The sequence below is a fragment of the Periophthalmus magnuspinnatus genome, chromosome 6 (genome assembly GCF_009829125.3).
Source record: "Periophthalmus magnuspinnatus isolate fPerMag1 chromosome 6, fPerMag1.2.pri, whole genome shotgun sequence".
Taxonomy (NCBI): domain Eukaryota; kingdom Metazoa; phylum Chordata; class Actinopteri; order Gobiiformes; family Gobiidae; genus Periophthalmus; species Periophthalmus magnuspinnatus.
Genome location: NC_047131.1, coordinates 5,603,304 through 5,626,898, shown reverse-complemented (window position 1 = coordinate 5,626,898; position 23,595 = coordinate 5,603,304). Strand labels below are relative to the sequence as shown.

The 23,595-nt window shown below is 36.9% G+C and overlaps 1 protein-coding gene across 2 annotated transcripts in view; it reads left to right on the top strand.

Moving 5' to 3' along the window:
- The window catches only part of prr5l (proline rich 5 like), a 31,784-nt gene extending 9,392 nt beyond the window's left edge, over window positions 1–22,392 (top strand). For both annotated transcript variants that reach the window (XM_055222749.1, XM_055222748.1), the window contains exons 2-9: window positions 8,327–8,456; window positions 10,023–10,103; window positions 10,245–10,293; window positions 13,716–13,773; window positions 14,340–14,431; window positions 16,126–16,263; window positions 16,996–17,110; window positions 19,860–22,392. In XM_055222749.1, the coding sequence (XP_055078724.1) occupies window positions 8,338–8,456; window positions 10,023–10,103; window positions 10,245–10,293; window positions 13,716–13,773; window positions 14,340–14,431; window positions 16,126–16,263; window positions 16,996–17,110; window positions 19,860–20,212 (1,005 nt within the window). In that variant the 5' untranslated portion in view covers window positions 8,327–8,337 and the 3' untranslated portion in view covers window positions 20,213–22,392. The remainder of the gene's footprint in view (window positions 1–8,326; window positions 8,457–10,022; window positions 10,104–10,244; window positions 10,294–13,715; window positions 13,774–14,339; window positions 14,432–16,125; window positions 16,264–16,995; window positions 17,111–19,859) is intronic.
- The last annotated feature ends 1,203 nt before the right edge of the window (window positions 22,393–23,595 follow it).

Genomic DNA, 23,595 nt, shown 5'->3' with positions numbered 1-23,595 from the left:
ACACATGGGACGTATTAAACAAAAAAATAAACTCAAAATGACTCGACTAGTTTTAGATTTGTAAAAATAGTCACTCTTTGATCACTTTAGACACTGCATTTCTTGACCCCGACAGCTGTGAAGTCAAAACCATTTCAGGGCATTTCATCAATAAGCTCAGTGAGAGAAGGACAAGGGTTTACAGAGCTGCCGACAAAGCAAAGGGTGAATACTTGAATGTAAAATATCAAACAAATATTTATTGGAATGAATACACTTTTTTTCTTTGTGACATAAATTTGATGTTTGTATGCAAATAAAATGTAGAAAGAAAAAATAAAATAAAATGAATGAGAGGGTGTGTCCAAACTTTTGACTTGTAGAGTACATGAATCACTACTACAACTACTATACTACTACTACATCAGGATTTAGAAAGACCCAAATCATAGGCTTATAATCAAAATTGCGTGTGAAATTGGATTGTGGGATGATCTTTCCTCAGTCTGATTTGAAACTAAACATTTATTTATTCCTTCCTTACAACAATATAAATGCATAAGGCCACAACAGAACATTATAAAGTACATTTGCATAAGGTGGGTAAAATGATCTTTGAGAGACATTTCTATTGTGGTCAGGCCTCCTGTTCCACGGCTATTGGCACATAATGTATTTTCAGTAATAAACCATAATGTAACAGTGACACAAACAAAGGCCAGGTGCAGATTCACATTCAAATGTCACTAATGACTGTTTATCGTAGTCACTCTCACACTTTCTGTCAAAACACTGTTTGTTTGTTGACCTACATTTGCTCCATGCAGTGGAAGTGAAATTCAGGTGCTACAGGCAAAATAAGATAAACTATAGTTAAACCAGGGCTAAACCAGGACTAAACCAGGACTAAGCCAGGTCTAAAGCAGAATAAAATCAGGACTAAACCATGTCTGAACCGAGGCTGAACAGGGATTGAATCAGAGCTAATCAAGGAATCAACCAGGATTAAACCAAGACTAAATGTAGACTTATTGGGACTAAATAAAGACTAAACCAGTACTAAACAGAATTAATATCGATATCAGGCCTAAACTGGGGCTAAACCGGGGCTAAATTTGGGCTAAACCGGGGCTAAATTTGGGCTAAACTGGGGCTAAAATGAGGTTAAACTGAGGCTAAATTGGGGCTTCTGAGCCATGACTGACCAGCCCTTACCTATTGCTTAAACTGGGCTACACTAGACTATACCAGGACTATATCAAGACTGCAGCTGCTAAAAGTGTTCACCCAAAGGTCAACAGCTCAACTCTACCTCCGAGCAATGCATGCAGACATTGTGTCCTTGGGCAAGACAGTTTGCCTGCTTTGCCTGTATGACAGTGGCTAGTTGTGATTGGTGGTCAGTGCGTGTAGGTGCAGATTGGCTGCCATAATTCTGTCAGTCTACCCTAGCACAGCTGTGGTTAAGAAGTACAATATGAATGAAAAATGCATGAAATCTGACCAGGGCTAAGACAGAGGTGGGTAAAAGTGAAAATCATACAGTATCTGGCCTTCATAATCCTTTATTATATGAGGCAGAATTGAGACAGAATGGTGAGGAAGTGGCAGGCTTGTTGCCATGGAGATGAGAAGAACGATGTCACTGAGTCCATGCTGATTTGGATAAACAAACAATACTGCTGTTTGTGCCTCAGCTTCACGGGACGTCCGAGAGGCAGAGGGGAGAGAGGGCAGAGACACAGAGCTCTGTCATCTCCCATCAGCCACCTGGGTGACCCCACATTGACCCCAGGCACAAGACCAGGGGGCTGGAGCAGTGTGTATGACATCAACAATGGAAATCTCATTTTGTATTGATTTTGTAATACAGCAGAAATCAATATTTGTGTAATTGAGCTGATTACTTATTTATAGGTTACACTGCAAGTCCCTACTTTTTATTTCATTATCACATCTTTATATCTTTAACATTCAAAATGTAAATGTAGTCTTAAACTTGCTAAAAATGTTATCCATTTCCCTGCTTCAGAATCATATTAACTTTTTTTCTAAAGAAAACTCTTGCTCCAAATCTCTCCCACATCAACAGGAGCCAGAGTGTCTGTTCTTCAGTTCACCTGCCAGTGCTTGTAATGCTGCAATAAACATGCAATAAAACATACGATTGGTAAAATCCTCCAGCTAAAGTAGTCCTGACCAAAAGATCTTGAAGATGGGTCCCACTGTTCCTGACAGGTTGCCCTAGCAACATTGACGGATGGGTCAAATGCAGAGGACTAATTTCCCTATGAGGACTGTACCTTAACCTTAACTGAAAATCGAGGCTACACTAAAACTTACAGAATCTATTCTTGCACATGAAGTCATTTCCTCTATATCTGTTGCTTTGTTATAGTTAGTTTTTGTTGCAGTTCATATTTCCTTGTGCTGTGGCACTCTATACGGGACATCCGGTTTTGGTCTTTAAAGTCCTATCAGTTGCCCTGCCTGACCATTGTTTCTCTATTGTCTTTATGAAACCTTATATTTCTGTGATGGAGACAGGATGAGCCGATGGTACAGTGTTTTGTAAACCTTTTTGGTTCATAAGGACATTGCCTGTAATCTGTTTTTAAAACAGTGGGAGAATTATATGTTATCGGCCTAGAGTTTCTGCATTTTAAGGATTGGTTTTCATCTGGTTTAGTCAATGTTTAGTCCTGGTGCACTTTATCTGTTTAAGTTTTTAAAAGGTCCTGAGGAAGACTGGGCACTAAGAGATGAGACAATAAATATGAATATGAAAATACAAGAATCCCATGCATTTCAGAGCATATTTATAGAGGTCTGAACTACAGGCACAAGATTACCTCTATAAAAAGACAGGATATTTTGATCTTTGCAGAGGACGTCCCATTATCTAAATAACTACAGCCTTTGTGATTTCATAATTGCACCGACTCCAATTACAATTTAGATTAGATTGTGATATACAGCCCTAGATTTTAATGTCTTTCTCATTCTGTAAAGCACTTTGAATTCATTTGTGTACCAATTGTGCTGTACAAATAAACTTGCCTGACCTGACTGTATTCAAAAATACGTTACAATACTGAGACAAACTGCCCTATAGTTCTAGCCATATATTCCCTCCTCTGTAGTACATTTTCACTGTCACTCCTCTGCACATGTACCAAAGCATGTCACTATAAAAGTACTTTACTTTATCTCTAGAACATCTAACATGATCTGTCCCTCTGATGGACTCATTCCTATAGCCCTGTCCATCCTCGTCATGAACAAAGAGAATAGTTACAGAAGGTTTTCATAGTCTTGTCCTGGTTTAGCCCTGGTTTATAGACTTAGACATTAAATGCTTAGTACTTAAATGTTCTTACCCTTTTAAAACTCTTACTGTGTGATTTGCAGCGGTGCAATTCCTCATAAAACTCTCTTGTAGCGCGCCTCCTGTGATTTTCTATAATTAGTTTTGCTTTTAAAACGTGTGTTACTAAAAGCTCTTTAAATGTCAACATACAATTTGACTTGAATCACTCAAACCACATCAGTTCTGTGTAAAGCCCTGTAATCTGCAGCCGGAGATGCTTCACTCAACAAACAACACAATGGAGAGACTGGGTTTAAACAAAATTAAACTTGCATTTGATATAGAATATAAATAGCAAGCCGAAAATCCACAGATGTCGAGCGTAATAATTTTTATAGATTTGTAGAGATTTGATCCAAAAATTGTCTATAGTTACTTTTTGTAGGATTGTTCTTATAATGATATGCTGATGTACTTGGATAGGAGCGCGATGTGGAATACCAGGTGCCACAGTGGGGCAGCAGTGGCTCTAGTGGAAACTGTTGTTGTGACCTTAAGCAAGACACTTCATCCACCTTGCCTATTGTGAATGTAATGTGCATGTGGGTGTTGGAGGTGGTCGGAGGTTGGTGCTGTTGTGGTTGATGCTCAAGTGTAACTCATAAATGTAAAAAAAAAATAATAATAATAATATAAAATAATAGATTTTTTGTGAGCTTTTTTTTTTTTTTTTTTTTTTATATTCCTAAATCTAATTGTTCATATTTATACTAGAGCCATAGCTTCTTGTTCAAAATGGGGAAATTGTGCTCTACTTCTGCACAGTGGCATTGAAATGACCAAGCCCAAAATAAACCAAAACAGTGAACTTTAAAATATCTCAGTTCACAGAAATGCTATGAAAGAAGTGCACATTTACAGTAACAGGAATCATGTGACCAAATGCTTTTTTTGAAAAGTGAGAGCACGGTTCCTTTTGACTCGTGAAAATGGTGGTTGTATTGAAGATGAAGTTTCTAAATGAATGGGACAAACCACCTCTATGTGTAAACAGGAAGTAGAGCACACTCAGACAGGAAGTAGGTCCACCTGCTCAACTGTCAATTTGCGCCGAGTCACTTCCTGGTTTGACTCAGAGGGGAAAGTACCATGAAATTGCATCCACATCAATATACAGTTAAAACCAGAAATTTACAGACACTATGTAAAAAGACACAGAAACTTTTTTTTTCTTTCACTGTTTGACATGAAATCAGACTAAACATTTCCTGTTTTAGGTCAATTAAGATTACCAAAATTCTTTCTGTTTGCTAAAGGCCAGAATAATGAGAGAAGTATTTTTTATACGATTTTTCATGACTTTCTTCAAAGCCAGAAGTTTACATACATTTCATTAGTATTTGGTACCATTGCCTTTAAACTGTGTGACTTGGGTCAAATGTTTTAGAAATCCTTCTATGAGCTTCTCATAATATTTGGCAGCAATTTTGGCCCGTTTCTCCTAACAGAACTGGTGAGATCAGGGCTTTGTGATGGGCACTGCAAAACATTGACTTTGTTATCCTTAAGCCACTTTGTAACCAGTTTGGCAGTATGCTTTGGGTCATTGTCCATGTGGAAGACCCATTTGTGCCCAAGCTTTTGAATACTTGACCTAAAACAGGAACAGTTTAGTTCTATTTCATGTCAGACAGTGAGGAAAAAACATATGGGTCTTTTTATATGTATCAAAAGAAAAATATAATTGTTTTTTTTCTATTTTATATTTTTCATTTGCTATGGGTCAAACCTGAACAATTAAGGGATTACAGAGATGTCTTTTTATATAGTGTATGTAAACTTCTGGTTTCAACGGTACATCATCACTTACTATTGCTTTTTAGTGAATATTAAAAAAACAACAAATCCAGGGCTGAACGTGGACTAAACCAGAACAACATCTGAATTATTTAACCGGGATTTAAATAAGGGCTAAAATTGATCTAAAATGGTAATGCCACGTAACCACTCAACCAAGACTGAACCAGGACTAACTGGTTACATTTTTCTTTTCCACCTTCAAGGCACTCAAAGCGCTTTACAACAAGGAACCACTCACCCATTCACACACCAGTGTACGCAGACACTGAGGGCGAAGTGGGTTAAGTGTCTTGCCCAAGGACACAACAACAGCATTCATCTGTGTGAGCTAGAATCACACCACCAACCTATGGATCAGTGGATCTGACCGCTCAACCTAGTCGAGAGCGGGATTTGAACCGCCAACCTTCGGATCAGTACACTCGGAACTACTGTCGGACTAAGACAGGACTGAGGCAGGACTCTGACATGAGCAGATGAGGGACAGCAGAGGTGAGAGAGGAGATGTTCTGTATTGTCCTGGCCATAGGGTTGTTCTTCTTGGTGATAATAGAGATAATATGAGACTATTGTATAGAATAGGGTCTCACAGGATTCAGTACTTGACACCACTTTTGTTTCACCCCTAGGTGAGTTTATATGACACCGGGCATGCAAATATGGCATACAGTCTACTACCTACGCACAGTACAAGATGCAAACATATTCAGGAGCAAAAGATTGAAAAATGAGATGCTAAACCAACTCATGGGTCTTAACTTCTTGTTATATTAAATTAAATTGCTATGGCAACTGGATACAAGAATCACATACATTGCAGAACACGTTTGTATTGCATTGTATCTAAACTACAAGATTGGTTTGAAGGCTTCAATTCATGCCAAATAAGACCTCACAAAGACACAGGTATATTTATAGTTTGTAGATGAATTGTAATTATATCAAAAGATATTTGTAGCCATTATGGTTTGCACATTTCAATTTTCAAATAGCAGGCCTAGATGAACCACCTCTGTCACGTTAGTAACTGTTCATCCTCAAATGTTCCTGCCAAAAGTACTCAACAGTATTTAAGCTGCTCAGTAAATCGCAAAAGTATAGGCATTGCAATTTTGCAGAAATGTACTGTTTTGTCTAAAACGATTTAAAACAAACCTAATTCGCAGGTGTCAAATTGATCGGGGTCGCACTCAAATAAGGTTAATATCTCTATGGAGCTAGGCCTATCTGATATGCAAAACTTCAAGACTAGGAAGGGACTGTGTTTATACATATATGAATGTACATAATATCACATCTAAATGAGAATACATTAAAGTTTGGGGAGATAAAACATCTTCTGAATCCTGGCTATCAAATAAAATAAGTGATAGTTTTTTATTGTGACAGGCGACTAAAGGAGGTGGTGTTGCCTTTTATGTCAAAGATCACTTCTCTGTGGAACTTTTCTTCTGCTCAAAGCCTAAATATTAGAATATCTGTCTCTGTTAGTTAGGTAAATGATCCTGATTAAAAAAAGGTCTAGTATTTATCTTCACCTTCAGCCCCTAAAAATGCTCTTAATGATCTGTTCATGATGCTTTCTAAACTGGAAAATTATGAGATGCTAATAATGGGTGATATCAATATTAACTGGAGAACGATTCTGAAACTTTGAAAGACCTATGCAGTGGTCTAAATGTGACAAAATTAATTTCTATTCTGATTAGATCTGATCTTTAAATAAAGGCACTCACTGTTGTAATCTTAACAAACAAACCCCATAATTATAAGGCAGAAGGTGTTTTTACACTGGATTTTAGTGACTACTGTCTAAATGGGTGTATTTGAAAATTAAATACAAAAGTGAAAAAGGTGAGAAGATCGTATAAACATTTTAATGAGCAAACCTTCATCTATGACCTGTATTACACTGATATCTGGCTAATGTCAGCATTTCCTGACCCTGATATGGCCTTAAACTTTTGTATTAATACATTTAATTAAATTGCAGACCGACATGCGCCTAAAAGAAAAATGGCACTAAAAAACTATAACAATTCTTGGTTCAACTCATAAATTGCAAGAAAAAGAAATGCTGCCTGGAAAACTGCACACACAACTAAATCTGATTTGGATTGGACTTTTTTTTTGCACAAAAAGAAATAGATGTTTTTCAGCAGTTAGACAGACAAAAGCTTCTTCATGCCTGCGCTGATACTGAAATAAGGCAAAGTTCTGGAGGTCAGTCAGATCCCTCTCAGAACCTAGTATTCAAACATTAACAACCCATATTTTATTAGATTCAGGTATTGTAAATTCTAAAGAAGAAATCTGTGATGCTTTCAATAGGCATTTTATCTCTGCATGTGATGTTTTGGATAATAGTGGTGGCTCTTCTGATCTTGATTATGTTGAATCTGAACCTCTCTTTAAGACTTTTCACTTACATGGAGCTCTTAAATGCTCGCCGCTCCATAGAACCAAAAAAGTCCATGGGAGCTGATGACCTTAATCCATTTTGAAGTCTTATCAATCAGGTTTCAGAAAAGGGCATAGTACTGTCACTTAAACCACAAAAGTTTTAAATTACATTTTCAGAGCCTTTGACAAACAAGATTGTGTAGCTCTGTTTGATTTAACTAAAGTGGATCATAAAATTCTCTTGAACCGTCTGAAGCAGGTTGGATTTGACAATGCTTCATGTGACTGGTTCCAAAGTGATCTTTCAAACAGAACCCAGGCAGTAGTAGCTGATGACTTTAAATCAAATTTACTTGTACTGTGCAACAGTTTAAAATCAAAATGATCATTTTATTACAGAAACAAATCTTGTTCCCATTGAATTACAGAAAAGAAATTGTTCAAGCTACCTTTCTTTCTGTATTGGATTATGGAGATATAATAATCATGCAGAATTCAGCCTCTACTTTGAAACACTCTTTCACTCAGCCCTTCGTTTCATAACAGGTGATGAATTCAAAACTCATCACTGTTCACTCTATGAAAAGTAGGTTGTCCATCTCTGTATGTCAGAAGAGAACAGCACTGTATAAATGTATTTATAAAGGACTATGACGATAAACCGCCTGAACATCTCACTTGATTGTTGAACGTTGATACAAGAACTTTTAATACAAGATCTCATAATCGTATACGTCTGCCTGACTCTGATTTCTGATCTCCCTCTCTCTCCAGCACGGTGCACGATGGGATCGTTCCGGCGCCCGAGGCCGCGGTTCATGAGTTCTCCTGTTCTGTCGGACTTGGCTCGGTTTCACGCCAGCTCTACGGCTCTGCAGCTCTCCAACACCAGCGTCTGGAACAGGTTTCAATATCATTCATTTAGGCTCATCCCATGTTTGTTTCATGTCATCAACCATTATCTTCTTGTTTAGGACACAGTGGTCAGATCTTATCTCCTGTTATTAGTTTAAACATCCTTTGACTATGCATAGATAAAAAAGTCAAAGAATGATGAAAGGAATGTCTTTTATTGTCTTGTGGTTTGAATGTGGACATTTTGAAAATCCCTGTTAAAAGTTTTCTTCTGTCTTTCGTGCTGAGTAGTGCCAGGAACCTTACAATACAATATACTCTACCAGTCCTTTGACTTTTTATAAACATACAGAAGACATCAAATATATGACACATGTATGGAATTATGTAGCAAAGAAAGAAAAGTTAAATAACTCAACAAAATATTTTCATTTCAATTCAAACGCTCAGAGTAACCACCTTTTACTTTGTCAACAGTGCTGCAAACCCTTTGTCTTCTCTCATTGAGCTTCTTGATGAAGTCTCCTGAAATGATCTTGACATTTCAGGGTCAAGAGAGTGTCCAAAGCAGTGATCAAAGCAAAGGCTAAAGGCTATTTTTAACAAAATCGAAAACAGTAGTTTTTAGTAGTTTTTAGTTGTTGTTTTTTTGTTTAATGTATTCCATATGTGTCCGTTCATAGTTTTGTTGCCTTCAGTGAGAATCAACAGTGCAAATAGTCACGAAAATAAATAAGAAACATGCATGAAAAAGTATGCCCAAACTTTTGACTGGCTGTGTACATCATAGGTTTAATAGTGCTTTGAATTTCATGTCCACCATACCTTTTGATATCTGAACTCATCTGATTTATGAATAACTCACTTTTCAGCTCTGCAGGCTGGCTCTTGTAACACACTACTCAGTATAATGTGGTTAGTGTAAACTCTGCAGTACAGAACGAATTTTAGTTTGTTGATGCAGATTGTCAAGATGTTCACAAAGGGTTACTCAAACATGTGTGAATGAAACAAAACACAACATTGTAACATGTCTTAAAGCTCAATAATCAATAAAGTTTTGTGTTTTGTAAATGAAAGTCTATTGCATTGACCTCCAGGTTCAAATGTATTACAGTGAAGACCATTTTTCATTCTCCTGAGTGTCTCTAGTCTGTCCTCCTCAAATAGATCTTCTCTTTCTCAGATTGTGGCAGTTTTTCCTGTTGTTTTGGAGCAGAATGTTCAGGAAGTAAAGGTGGCATTGGGTCACATCCGGAAAACTATGGCCCTATTTCTGGAGACACAAGCTTTATAACATTCATGTTTTACTATATCTGTGCAGGTGTAAGACGCTGTAGGACCATGTAGAAAAAAAAGACAATTATTTTTCTCATATTGAGCAATCAAACTCAAATATATGATTTGACTTTACTTTCATATTAAAAACAAATTCAATGGATTTATTTTATTTTAATCAGTGCCATTTAACACAAGATGCAAAACATCAAGAGGGGGAATTATGCAACTGTTAAAAGTAAATTAAATGTATTTATCTGGAGTGTAAAACTGTTATTTTTATCTTATCTATGAATAGTTGCTTATCTGTGTCTGTGCCCTGTGTCTGTGTCCTCAGTGTGCAGTCTGCAGTGATGAAGGTGTTTCAGGGAGGAGCTCTGCAGCCCAACGAACTCTACACACTCAACGAGAGCATCAGGTCAGCAGCAGTACACCAAGAAACAACTGATACATTTGATGAAACAATAAATCAATAATGACAAACCAAATAATTCACTTAATCTTAAATTTAGCCTTAAATTTTGGATGGAAATTGGATAAATTGTTGTCTTTTTCTCAGGTGGCTGCTAAAGACAGAGATGGGATCCTTCATCACAGACTTCTTTCAGGTGAGTTTCCTAATTTTGTCTGAGCAAATACATGTTTTGGAGCTTTATTTTGCATTTTGTTAATAAGAATTTAGCATATTAATGAGTAAAAATTGTATATATATAATGAGATCCTTAATTCCCATTTAGTTCCACACATGAGTAGATTATTGCTGTCACGATGTGGTTATACACAAGTTCTGAAAGGTACACTTTTCCCGCATTGATACAGTTTTGATACTGGTTTTATTATCAATTAATAGTTGATTTTTAATAATTTTGACAACTGATTTCCTATTTTCTTTTGTTGATGTAAAATATTTGTTCCATACACATTATTGAACAGGACAGTGAGCAGTGTGAAATAGGGAGTGAAGAGTTGAGGGAGACATTCAACACATTGTCTAAGCCCAGAATGCCTTGCTTGAGATCCAGAATACACACTTCTTCAGTACTTTTCAAAGATGTGAGTCTGGTCAGTACTGAATCCCCAGAGTTCCGATGGGAGTGATTGACAGGTGGATTATCCAATCAGGGACATACATGGTCTGTCTGTGTCCAAACAAATATGGCAGCTGAGGAAGAAATATCACAGTGGTCTGAAAAACATTGTAGATTTCTGCTAAATCGAGGCATGTGCGCTGTGACCAAACTTAGACCTGGTATTGAGACTTCCTGCAGACTAACTGTATGAGCTTGTGGATGTGTATCAGTGGATCATGCTGAGACCTGTTCCTTTCTGGGCAGCTGTAAAAGATCGATTTAACGCCACATTCTCGACATTTTCACTTGTTTTATGAGCACTTTCTCAAGAGAACATTTCACAAAATATTCATTCAGGAGAAGGGAGGCAGTTTATAAACAAAATGAGTGATTTGTGACTTACTTTAAGGCTTATTATTTATTAATTTTTTGTATAACCATTGCATTTGTTCATATCCCAAACATTACGTAACATAGACTGTGTTCACTTCCAAAAATCTGATGTCATAACCCTAACCCAGGTCAACAAATCTACAATCTGACAGTTAAACAGTGAATTCCACCATAAATTTCTGACCTGCCCTCACAACCTGTTTGAGTTGGGTGATACATGGCCTATTCATTGGTTTTAGCTTCCTGTTATATGCAACATTTTGAGTACTTTTTCCCATTCAAAAGGTAGAATATTAGTTTGAAATTGTCATCACTATGGCAACGTTACTAATCGTTCATCAGTCTGAAACCCATGGCCAAGATGAGACTGAAATAGCCGTCTTGATGATAGGCAAAATTAGAACATCGAGTGTCTTGTCTATAAAACAAAACAGAATCAAAAACTCTAAAGAACATCTGTTAAAAAAAAAAAGAAAGTAAACTGGACAGAAAAGTAACCGTCAAAACACAGTAAAAAAAAAAGGTCAAAAGTGACATTTGTGTAGCTGTGTTTCCTCTTGCAGTTCAAATATATGTGGTACTTGTAGAATTATTTTTTGTCAATAAAGCCCACCCCAACGTAAGATTACCTGATATTGTTACAAATATCTTTTTTATAACTTAAATAATGATTGATTTAAACATAAAACATAACATATAAAATTAAATCTGAGACGAGACCAGTAAGGATCAAAAATAAATTACTCAGAGGCAAGAACTTAATAGTAAAAAACAGTTGAAAACCCATCTACCATCCTCTTTTTCTACATCTTAAAGGCACTGTATCTGATTTGTACTGTCATATAAATGTGAAAAAACAGACGTAGTTCATTTTAAACAGTTTGCAATGGTCCAAAGTTATTCCTCACTCATCCTTTACATTCCAAGTATCCTAATTATTCCCCACAATGAGTTTTTCGTAACTTTCACAGGACACAGCAAGGCTAACAACAACTAGCATGCTAAGGCACACTTCCTGGTTAGCCAATAAAAGGCTCTATAATCAGCACACAGCAGACATATTTTGACCTCAAGAGTTGTTTATATAATATATCTGTACTGGGGCAAGACACGTTTTACTCAATACATAGATCTGATTTCTTATTTTCATCCGTCTGATCAGAGGCTGTTGTTTGCAGGTTAAACTCTTGACTTTGGCTCTTTGGCCTCGAGCTGTGGTCACTGAGAGGACATGTTCTTTCTATAATTACTAAAGAGTTCTATCTAAAAGAGCTGTGATGTGCAGTCAGGCAAGACAGTCCTGAAGCTGCAGCCATCATTATTATTTGGTTAAAAGTATACATTGAAAGGCATTTGTTTATTGATTATAAGCATAAGCCAAAAAATTAAAACAAATATAAATAAAGTTGATTATATTGCATGGTATGATGATGATGTCTGTGTAATGTCATTCTTCAGGTCCATTTAAAACATTAAAAACAGGAACAGGTGTGAGTATAAATGTTTATCACAAGATTGTTAAAGTGCATCTGTGGCACCAAAGTATCCAATTTCGCATGTCCTTGAAATATATTCCATTGTTGCGAAGAAAAAGCCATCTCAGTTTGTGTGCTAGATTTAGATTCATGTGGATAGGCCCAGTAATTACTAAAATCTTAACCGTGAACCAGGTCAAAACATCTGTATTTTAAGCAGCAAATTTCACTATTGAATTCTGACCTGTCCTCACGCTCAGTGTTAAACTATAGGGATTATAGAAGGTAACATCACGTGAACACAGCCTATTCGAGTTGGGTGATACGTGGCTTTTTTATTGATTTAAGCTTCCCGTTATATGCAACATTTTGAGGACTTTTTCCCATTGAAAAGGTAGAATATTAGTTTGCAGCTGTGATCACTATGGCAACATTACTAATCTTTCATTACTCTGAAACCCTTGGCCAAGATGAGCTCAAAATAGCTGTCTTGATGATAGGCAAAATTAGAACATTCAGTGTCTCATATTTAATAAGAACATAATCAAAAACAGCAAAGAAGATGTGTAAAAAATATAAAAAAGGCTCAAAGGTACAGCATCATCTTTAAAAAGTCATGCTCTTTGCAGTTCATTCGCCCAACCCAACATAATATTATCAGATTATTTGCATCTGTCTGATCAGAGGCTGTTGTTTGCAAGTTAAACTCTTGGTCACTGAGAGTCCTTGTTCTTGTTTATACAGTCACAAAAAAAAAAATCTATATCTAAAGAACAGCAACAACTTACGATAACCAAATAGTAATAATGACACTACGCCATACAAAAATGTCAAACAATGCTGAAGTGAACTTGTTCTATGCTGTGGGATAATCATATGTCAAAGAGAATAGTACAGTGCATTTTTGAGAGACTTGTTGAGCCCTGGACCAAAGGAAGTCATTGTGGTCACTAATGCAGTTATTTTCAGACTAACACAGGGACACTGCCGAAGAATTAGTTTAACCTCATTCAGTTCAAATGACCTCAGGCTTCAATGGAAACACACAAATAATGATGTTTACACTGTTGTTGTTGTTTTGCTGTTTTTCAGAACCAGCTTCTCACTCGAGGCCTGGCTGAAGTGCTGGACCAAATCCTCCTCACGTCTGGTAATTCATATTTTGTTATATATGGGATTAAAATAAAAGATTGGCTAAATTAGCACAGAAAATATACTTATGAGACCAACTTTAGGTGATTAAATAGGCCTAAACCACTAAACTGAAACAGGACTATCCTAGGACCGAACCAGGTCTGAAATAGTACTAACCCAGAATGAAACCAGGACTGTATGAGAAATACTCAAGGACTATACCAAGATGAAATCTATTACAAGAAACAAGACTGAACCAGGACTAAAATATGACTAAGCATCATATACTATAGTACCCCTTATTATGTATATTATTAACTGTTAGAAAATATAACAAATAATAACAAATAATAACATCTCAATGGAAACAAGCTAATGGCTGATCCTCCACCAGAAGCGTTGCGTAGTGCACTTTTGAATTGGATTTTTTTGTTGTTGTTATAATTTTCCCTAGTTCATTTTCAGAGATGCTCATGTTTACTTCCTGTTTCAAATTGGTACAGCTGGTCACCTGACTGACTCTGGCATGTCATGTGACCTGTTCATTTGTGTTTCTGTGGTAAATCTGTTACTCTGTTTCAGGAGAGGAGCAGCTCGAGACTCTCTCCGCCGCCTGGGAACGTTTCTTCACCGAGACACTCCCTACTCTACAAGCCATATTCTACCCAGTACAGGTCAAATCTTCATCTGACCCTCTCTTCTTCATCCTCTGCTCTGTCTGACCCTCTCCTCTGCATCCTATGTTCTATATGACCCTGTCCTCTGTATCCTCTGCCCCATCTGGTCCTTTCCTCTGCGTCCTCAAACTACTAATATTAGCCTTTCGGTGAGCTAGCTTTAGTCCAGTGAACCCTGGGCTGTGCATAGTTGTAGCTAAAGGTTCCTGATCCCTAAGTCTGCCTGGATGATTGAGGTCAAAGGTCAGAGGATTAACACACTAATGCTAAATTTAAATCTACAACTATGCTGCTCTGAGGGTGACACTGTTGTAAGAAGGAATTCAGTTAACATGTAAATATCTTGTATGATGGGTTTTTCTGTAATTTTTATCTACTAGTACAGAGCGCCCATAAAGTCTCTTTGCAATTAAAAAAAAAAATTACAAAGGCAATTGATAAGATATCTTAATCAGACTTTTTCTATTGTACTCAGTGGTTCCCAAAGTTTTTTTTATTTTTTTATTTTTACCTCATGTAATGTTTATTTTATTTAATTTGATGTTCTTGGTTGCCCACTTGTCCCTGTCCTCATAAATTTCTTGTGCCATGCGCAAATTGATGGACATAATGGTGGATCTCTTCCATATTTTGTAGTTTTGTTGAGTCTGTGGATCTGATTTTGTCGCAATAAACCATGAAATTGTGCTTTCTCTTGAGGAGGAGCCATTTTTTATGGGTTCATTCAAAAGGATGCCTCTTTAATCAACAGGATGCCTGAAATACAAAAATGCAATGTGAAAAAACAAAACAATAGAACAAAAGAACAAATCTAATTAATACATTTTATCAAACGCCTTTGTAATTGTAATTGTATCGTGACTTTATGGGCATCCTGTATCTCAAGTGTGTATTCACATTTTTAGACTGTTTTAGATCTGGTACTCAGAAGGACAAATATTTTCTTAAGATGTTCTTGGTGTGAAAAAATTGAGATGGCCCTAGTTATTGGCCCTAAAATGGCAGCCATTAATGTATTTCTGACAGTTAGTAAAAGTTAGTAATCAGCAAAAATAATGAAATCTGTCACAATATGGAGACTTGCCTTCTTCATGGGGACAAAAATAATGTCTCAATAAATACTTTAATATTAGATCAACAACATGGCTTAATATTTGATATTGATATTGATATATTGATATCTGTCTATCTAGTCATTTTTTTCCCATATATTTGAGCAAAATTTGTCTTGTCGTTGAACCAATATATTATATAAGCAGCTCTTAAAATCAAAATAAGATTGCTGTGTTCTGTCTGATTCTAATTATAAAGTATTTTTCTTGATGAGAATCAAGAAGTTAAGAGTTAACATGCTAGTTGTTGTAAGCATTACTTTGACAGAAAATTCTGCTCAGGTCTCTGAGAGTTGTGAAAAGCACATATAAACTCAAAAATTTGGTTGCTCGAAATGCATAAGCCAGATGAGGAATAACTTTAGACCATTAAAATCTGTTTAAAATGAACTAGTTTTTCATGATTTTAAGACAGTAAAAATACATTACCTGTAAGATATGGGTAATTTAGGTCAAGATTAGGGTTTAGTTTAAAGTTAGTGAAGTAATAATGTTAAGGTTGGATTTTACCTTCAGGAAATCAATGTAATGTCCCCAATGCAATGTGACAAAGATTTGATTAAATTATTCTGTGTCCAGGGCCAGGAACTGAGTGTGAGACAGATGGCGCTGTTGGCCTTCAGAGACTTAGTGTTACTCCAGCTCCACCTGGAGGACACTCTGGGAACTGCAACATCCGTCCCTCCGACCATAACTCAGATGCTGCTTGTGCTACAGGTTATTGTTCTATAACAATTTGCAGTATCTGTAGGAATGCTGATACTGTATTAAAATATATCTATTATGGAACCAAGTATTAAAAGACAATAACAACCTAAGATAAGGTCAAATCACTAGAACAGGGCTGTCCAAACTGTGATGCAGGTGCCAAATGTGGCCCTCAGACTTATTCTTGTAGGCCCTTAGGCTTCCTATTGAATTGGTTCAAATGATCAAAAGTAGTACTTTTATATAATATAATATTGAAAAAACAAATGATTAAATCTGCTTGAATTAAAATCTACTGTGTAATGGGGGCCTATTTATCAAATATTAACTGTTTTTGCCAGAAATCTTCAATTTTATGAACCAGAAATGTTGAACCTCATTATTTGTTTGGGGTTGCTTACACAGACTTGCCATATTAATGTTGAAGTCCTTTGAACTCACACCAATCACATCTTTGGGGTTGAATAATGGCACCACTTTCAGAGGCTGTTGTGAAAACTTAATTACAGTACACTTTTTTTATTTATACAGACAGAGAAGATGTTGAATGTTGTGCCAGTTTTTGTTTCATGTGGATAGGCCCCTTAACGGAGATATTAACCATAAACCAACAACCAACAAATCTGCAATCTGAGAGTTCAGCAGCAAATTCCACCATAGAATTCTGACTTCTCAATTCTCCATTTTAAACTATAGGGATTATGTAATGATGTATTGTACCTTGCTGTGTTGCTGTTTCAGGGCATCCATGAGTCAGGGGGTCCCTCTCAGGAATATGTTCAGCTCGAGAGTTTGGTGGAGATCGTGGTGTCTCCGTATCTTAGGAACATCACAGAGGAAACGCATCAGGTCTTAGGTAAGATGAGAGAACCTTTATTTGTCCCACTATGGGAAAATTCCAGTGTTGCAACATAAGTTCAAGAACAGTAAATAACTATTAAAAAGGTCAGCATCAAATAATATCCAACAACAGTCACACGCACTTCTGTATAGAGTATAGGTGAGAAATATGAGAAAGAAAAGAAAAGTAGGTGCAGGGAGAATCAAAAACACTCCAAAGAGCTTAAATTCTCCACTATAAATAAATAAATAGATAAATACTCACATATATACATACATACATACATACATACATACTTGTTTTGAAACAGTGTAAATGCAATCTTTCAAAAAAAAAAAGGGTTTTGTGTTTGTGAGAAGTCCTCAAAATGGCTCCTAATTGAAAGCTTAAACCTGTGAATGTGCAGAAATGTGTGAATATGTAGGGGAAATGTAAGTTATTTAAAGAGGAGATATTATGCAAATCAACTTCTTAGAGCTTTCTTATCATGTTATAACATTGTTCTCTCAAGCAAAACATGCCTAAAGAGGCTTTATGTCTTTAGCTCTGCTGGGCCCTTACGGTTAGCAGTGTGATTCTGTCCAATGCTCCGCCCACAAGCCCACATCACCCATGCTCCCAAATGGTCATTTTACATAAATATACAAAAGCATAATACAAAACAATACACTACAACTTCACAAACCTGATGCGATGTGCAGTAGTTTCACTAGTGAAATGCACACCAATTGTAATGTAATAGCAGTCTGAAGGGGGAGTGACTTAGAATGGAGTGCAAAAGGAGGAGGGACTCAGAGCATCAAAATTTGAGAATGAAACTTCTAAAACATGTTAATACATTATTTTTGGCAAATATTGCATTTTCAAAATAATAATGTGTTTTAATACCCCTTAATAGTAAAGTACCCCTGGCTCAGATCAGCAGAAGGGTCCTAGTACTTCTGAAAGTAGTATAAGTAGTATAAGTCAGTACTTATTTTGAATATTTCTTCGTCAATTTTTTTGTGCAGTTTATCATCCCGATTTAAATATAATGTTTGACATCTAAACTTTGACTTTTTGTTTAGTTTGAAGCCGTTTATGTAACTTTATTATTATTTGGCAGAAAAACAAAGGACTCTTGATCTGTATCAACCTAGAGCCAGAGTGCACAAGGGGTTTAAAAGATTGGGCTAAAAGCTGCTCACCGTGAGGTTATGTTAGGTCATATATGTTGTAGAGGTCAGTGTTCACTCTAATATAATCAGAATTTAACTATGGGCCAAATAATTATGATTATATTTGAAACTATTGTCTGTCAAAAGTTGAGTCTGTTCTTCCTATAAATGTTCTCTTTGAATGTTTTTAATACATTTTCTTATTATATACAAAGACACAATTTGATTACAGCCCTACAATAATCATTGATGTATTACTATATATGTCTAGTCCCGGTTTTGTCCTGGTTTAAGTGTTGGGTTAGGTCCAGGTTTAAGCCTAGTTTAGTCCCAGTTTAATCTCGGTTTAGTCCTGGTTTAAGTTGGGTCAAGTCCTTTTCCAATCCTAGTTTAATTAAGCCCTGCTTTAGTCCTATTTTAGTCCTGGTTAAGTCAGTCCTGTTCTAGTCCTGGTTTAGTTCTTTCTTAGTCCTGAGTTAGTCTTAGTTTAGTCCTGTTTCAGTTTTGGTTTATTGTGGTTTTAGTCCTGTTTAGTCGTGGTCTGTTTCTAAATGTTGCCTGTTATATTGTATAAAAAAGTCATAGGGTGCCAGGTGTGCAGTTTAAATCTTCTCAAGTTTAGGTTTGACCAAGAGATTGGAGTCATTCCAGGTCAAAAACATGAACCAAAAACAATTAGATCATGTTTTACCGTAAGATCTCAATGAGCTGAAATGGTACTAAAACTGAATATTTAGATTCAGCGAGAGTATTACACACATTTACATAGCCATTAAAAATCTGATAACTAGAATAATGAGATAACCCATTAATTAGATCTCATTCTTGGTGTGTTTACAAGCACAAAAGAAATCTGATCATCAAAACACTTTGTGTTATGTGTCAGTAAATCATTTTAGAGTGACTGTTGCATCTGGAAGACAAAAATACAATTTGTCTTTGCCACATTAGTTTGGAACTGTCTACAGTTAAATGCACACTCAAAATGTGATTATTATTATTAGATTGTTGGTGGTATAAGCTTAATAGAGATAATTAATATATTAAAAATATTTCACTTTGATTTTAGAACATAACATACAGTCAACTTACTGTTAAACCTATGGAGATTGTAGCTGTATAAAAGCAGTGTGTTTGAACAATGCCCTCATGTGGTGTTATGCTGCTACTGATGGTAGATTTTAACCTTGAAGGTGCTGTACCTGATTAATTTTCTGTCTTAAAAACGTGGAAAACAAAAGTAGTTCATTGCAGTGCTTCAAAGTTATTCCTCACTGACCTTACGCCCAAGCATCTATCATATTCACTGAGTTTTCAAGTCCTTTTCTCCACTCTGAGACCAGAGTGGAGTTTTGTTGTGATAGTAAAGCTAATAACAACTAGCATGCTAACAAGCATTCCTGATCATTGGCCTCAAGAGCTGCTTATACAATGTTTGTACTGGGGCAAGATATAATTTGCTCAAACACATCGAGTACAGTGCCTTTAAGTAGCTGCCCTAGACTGTATATATAAACAGACGTAGCAGACATGGCACTGCATGCACAGAACCCTCCAGTTTGGGCGTATTCTTGTTATATTCCTATTGTTTCTCCCTCTCTCCACAGAGTCCCGTCACCTCCGCTCCTCCCCCTCGCTCCCTCACTCGTCCCACCCGGAGATCACGGTCACGCAGCACCTCACCTCCTCTGACTCCACCTCTCTCGCCCCTCTGGTGGAACAGGAGGGGGAGGCGTATCTGGAGAAGTCTGGGGGGATCCGCAGACACACTGTGGCTACCATCCTCTCTGCGCCTTTCCGAACTGAGCCGAACCGTACCGAATCTAATCCAAACCGGACCTACAGCTGCAAAGGCGCTTTAGGGACCTTACTCTTAAAGGGGAGGATACTAGGCCCAAGGCCTTTCTCCAGTCAGCCCGATGTGATGCCCCAAACAGTGACTGCAGCAGAGGTGCTATGATCTCTGTCCAGGTTCATGTTGGTGAAATAATTCAGCATGATCTATTTATACTTCACAGTGGCATCACCCTGAGGAAGGGTTCTACATGTATCTTTATGGTGGAATGTTCAGCAGTTACCATGGAGACACACATTAGCAAAAACTGTCAAAAAATGTTTAAGATAGATTGAAAACTCAAGAAAAATTCAAAATGGATTTAAAACACATTTTCCGGAGCCTGTGATTAATATTGTTCATGGTCCTGATTACGTGTTTGAACAAAACTGGTTAGTGACCAACTGAAATACTGTTGGTTAATGCTAGCTAGCTTGTGACTGTAGTTGTATGTGTGAGAGACTTGTTTAACAGTATAAATCAGCTCACCTGTTATTGTTCTAGCTAAGTCAGTTCTTTGTGGTCAGATTGTGGTAGTCTAACTTAAATAACAGAACTTCAGACAGAGCAGTGCCTTTAGTTAGCTTCACGCCCCCAGGGAATGTTGATGACATCTGCTGCAAGTATCAGTAGTTTTAGAGGCTGGATTTTCTGAATATGTAATGCAGAATAAGTTTATTTACGGAACCTGGAGACATGAATGCTCAACACTTTGCTTTTGTAAGATTAATGAATTTGTACATGGTCAAGTAAATAATAAACAAAATCTTTAAAGATGCATTATGTAACTTTTCTAGCCTATGTGTCTATATGATGCCATGGTTTTCACTTTGCATGGAACATTCTTCAGTATTAGGGTCGTAGTAGTAGTCAATTAAAGAATTTCCTGGCCGACTAAATAGACGCCGTGTAAACCAATTAGTGGACTAAAAACGGGCGTGGCAAAAACAATAAAAACTATTATGATCTAAACTACAGGCCTACAACCCTACTCAGTGTGGCATTATAACTTATCTATTTCCATGGAGTTGAGCAGGTGACAGCACCATTGGTAAAGGGCCGATGCATCCTCTGATGTGACCAGCACAAACACTGGATTATGACTCGCAGTGGAATGTTGCTTTTAACAGTTTTTTAAAATTGACTTTTATATGTTTGTATGTTATCTGTCGATTAAGGGAATTTTTTTTAGCAATAAAAACTCCTATAACTGAATAATGCCATACTGTTTAATATTTTAGGCAAAGGAAAAAAATCACTATGGTGGTAAACAGGTTATGTACCCAACAGAAAAGTTACACAGTGCACCTTTAAACATTTTATTAAAAAGTCTGTCTGGAGCAGCTCCTTAATACTGTGCCATTATAAAAAAAATAAAATATTATGTGATTGTTTTTACCATATATAACAGTTAGGTCTGAGTTAACAAAGTGACTTTTCCATATGGCTCATACTTGTACTAGAAGAAAATGTGCCTATAAATTAATAGTTTGCAGTTCACTCTGCATTGTCAAATGTCACAAACTTTTTGACAGTTGATTTTTTAAAATTCTGTTCTTGCACATTAACTATTTTAACAGAAGGGCAGAAGCCAGCGCCAAGTGAACCGAAACAAACATGGTGATGCTGACAAATGTACTAAAGCCTATTTTAGCAGAAATACAGACTATTTAGTTTTTAAAAAATATGCACAGGGAAGCGTTTGTGCATGTGTGAAGGAATAAGACACCTTTGCTTTTTTCTTAAATGGGTTTAACTTAAGTTTGATTTTTCAGTTTGTTCTGCTGTTGTGACGCTTCGACCGTCAGTGTGAATTGGTTCACTGGTTTATTGGTGATTGAGAGCCGTCCCAGATGGATGTGTACAACTCTATCCAGAGCTACATCAGTCTGGAGAAAGCCAGGTTAAATCAACTATTCAACTGTCACAAAAGAAATGAAAACTTGAATGGATCTCGAATATTGCATAACAAGGCCAAATATTAGCCTTGTCAAGGCTAATGCTAATGTTAAACCTTCAATTGTTGATTTAAAATATCTGTGTGTTTGTTTAAATGTGAAGCATATTTATCTAAGCTAAAGTACCCTCATGAAACAGGATTTTCAACAAGAATAAAAAGATACTAAACAGCTAAAGATGTGATGAAAGGTTTATGTTTGTAATGGGACAAACCTGGACTAAAACAATGTCAAATAGTACTTATCATTTCATTACATTTCATTACTCTTGACTATGTTTGATGTTTTTGGCTGATTTTAATGTTATGAAATAATAAATAATAAATAAATGAACATGAATACATCCAGACACAATGTTTTGTTGATTTGAAGAGTTCATTTGCTAAACCTTTTGTCGTAACCAGCGGGGCGTAAGGCCCAGAGTAGCGAGACTCACAAAGTTTTATAATGTCTTTAATCTCAAATAAATGTTCATAGAAATCAAAAGTTCATAGAGATCAGAGTTCATGGATCAAATGGAGCTATAATAAATGATCATCAAAGACAAAGTTCATAGAAGTGTTCATATAGATCAGAGGGCACAGGTCCAACGTAGCTGGGGAGCGTGGGTGCGGGTCCGTGAGCGTAGAGGGACACGGTGCGCGGCAGTGAGGATACAAGACGTACCGGGGCGGAGGTGCGGGTGCTGGGGTAGTCCGGAGCAGGTTCTGGGACGGAGATCTGGAGCAGGACAAAGGGATTCCAGTGAGACACAGAGGACGAGCATAGATCAAAAAGTACAAAGCCAAAAGTATAATCACGTGAAACACGCGGACGTTCCGGCGCCGAGTGACTCGTCCGAACCCCTCTTATCCACGGCCGGTGGCGTTGATTGCGCTGATGGGGAGCAGGTGCGCGTGGGAGGAGTCCGGATTCCGCCCCGCTCCGGAGACAGACAGGTGAGGGAGGGGGGAAGACGAGGACACGAGGAGAGCAGAGCAGGGACCGTGACACCTTTTTTCTCTTTTTGTTACATCTCCTGCAGATTTTGATCTGTGAAAATATAGTCCTGTTGATTTGACTTTAGCTTTAATTCATATACAAATATTCATTTTGTATTTTTTTCTATGAAACTGTGGTCCAGGACATAAAGTGTAAAACAGTGAACTCTTGTGTTAAGAGTTAATCCTCTGTGTAATACTTCAGTCAACCAGGTATGACCCGTGGCTAAAGAAAAAGAAAAAATATTTCAAATGTTCTGTGTTCACATACAAGGCGTCACATCACATCAAACGTCTCGTGATGGACACTTGAAAATTCACTGTCTAAACTGAGGCAGCATCATCAGGTCATGTCTGGGGTCAAAAGTTATTAAAATAATTTACATAAATCTCAGGGTGTGATCATAACGAGCTTTTCGTTTAGATAATCTGGACATAATGATATGTGAATTATACTTGTATCTTTAAACATGGCTCTCCAGCGCCCCCTGCACAGCTAAAATGGGACGGAAGAATTTTGTTTGTCGTAGACAAATAAAATTTACACAGACCCTTTATATCACTCTGAACT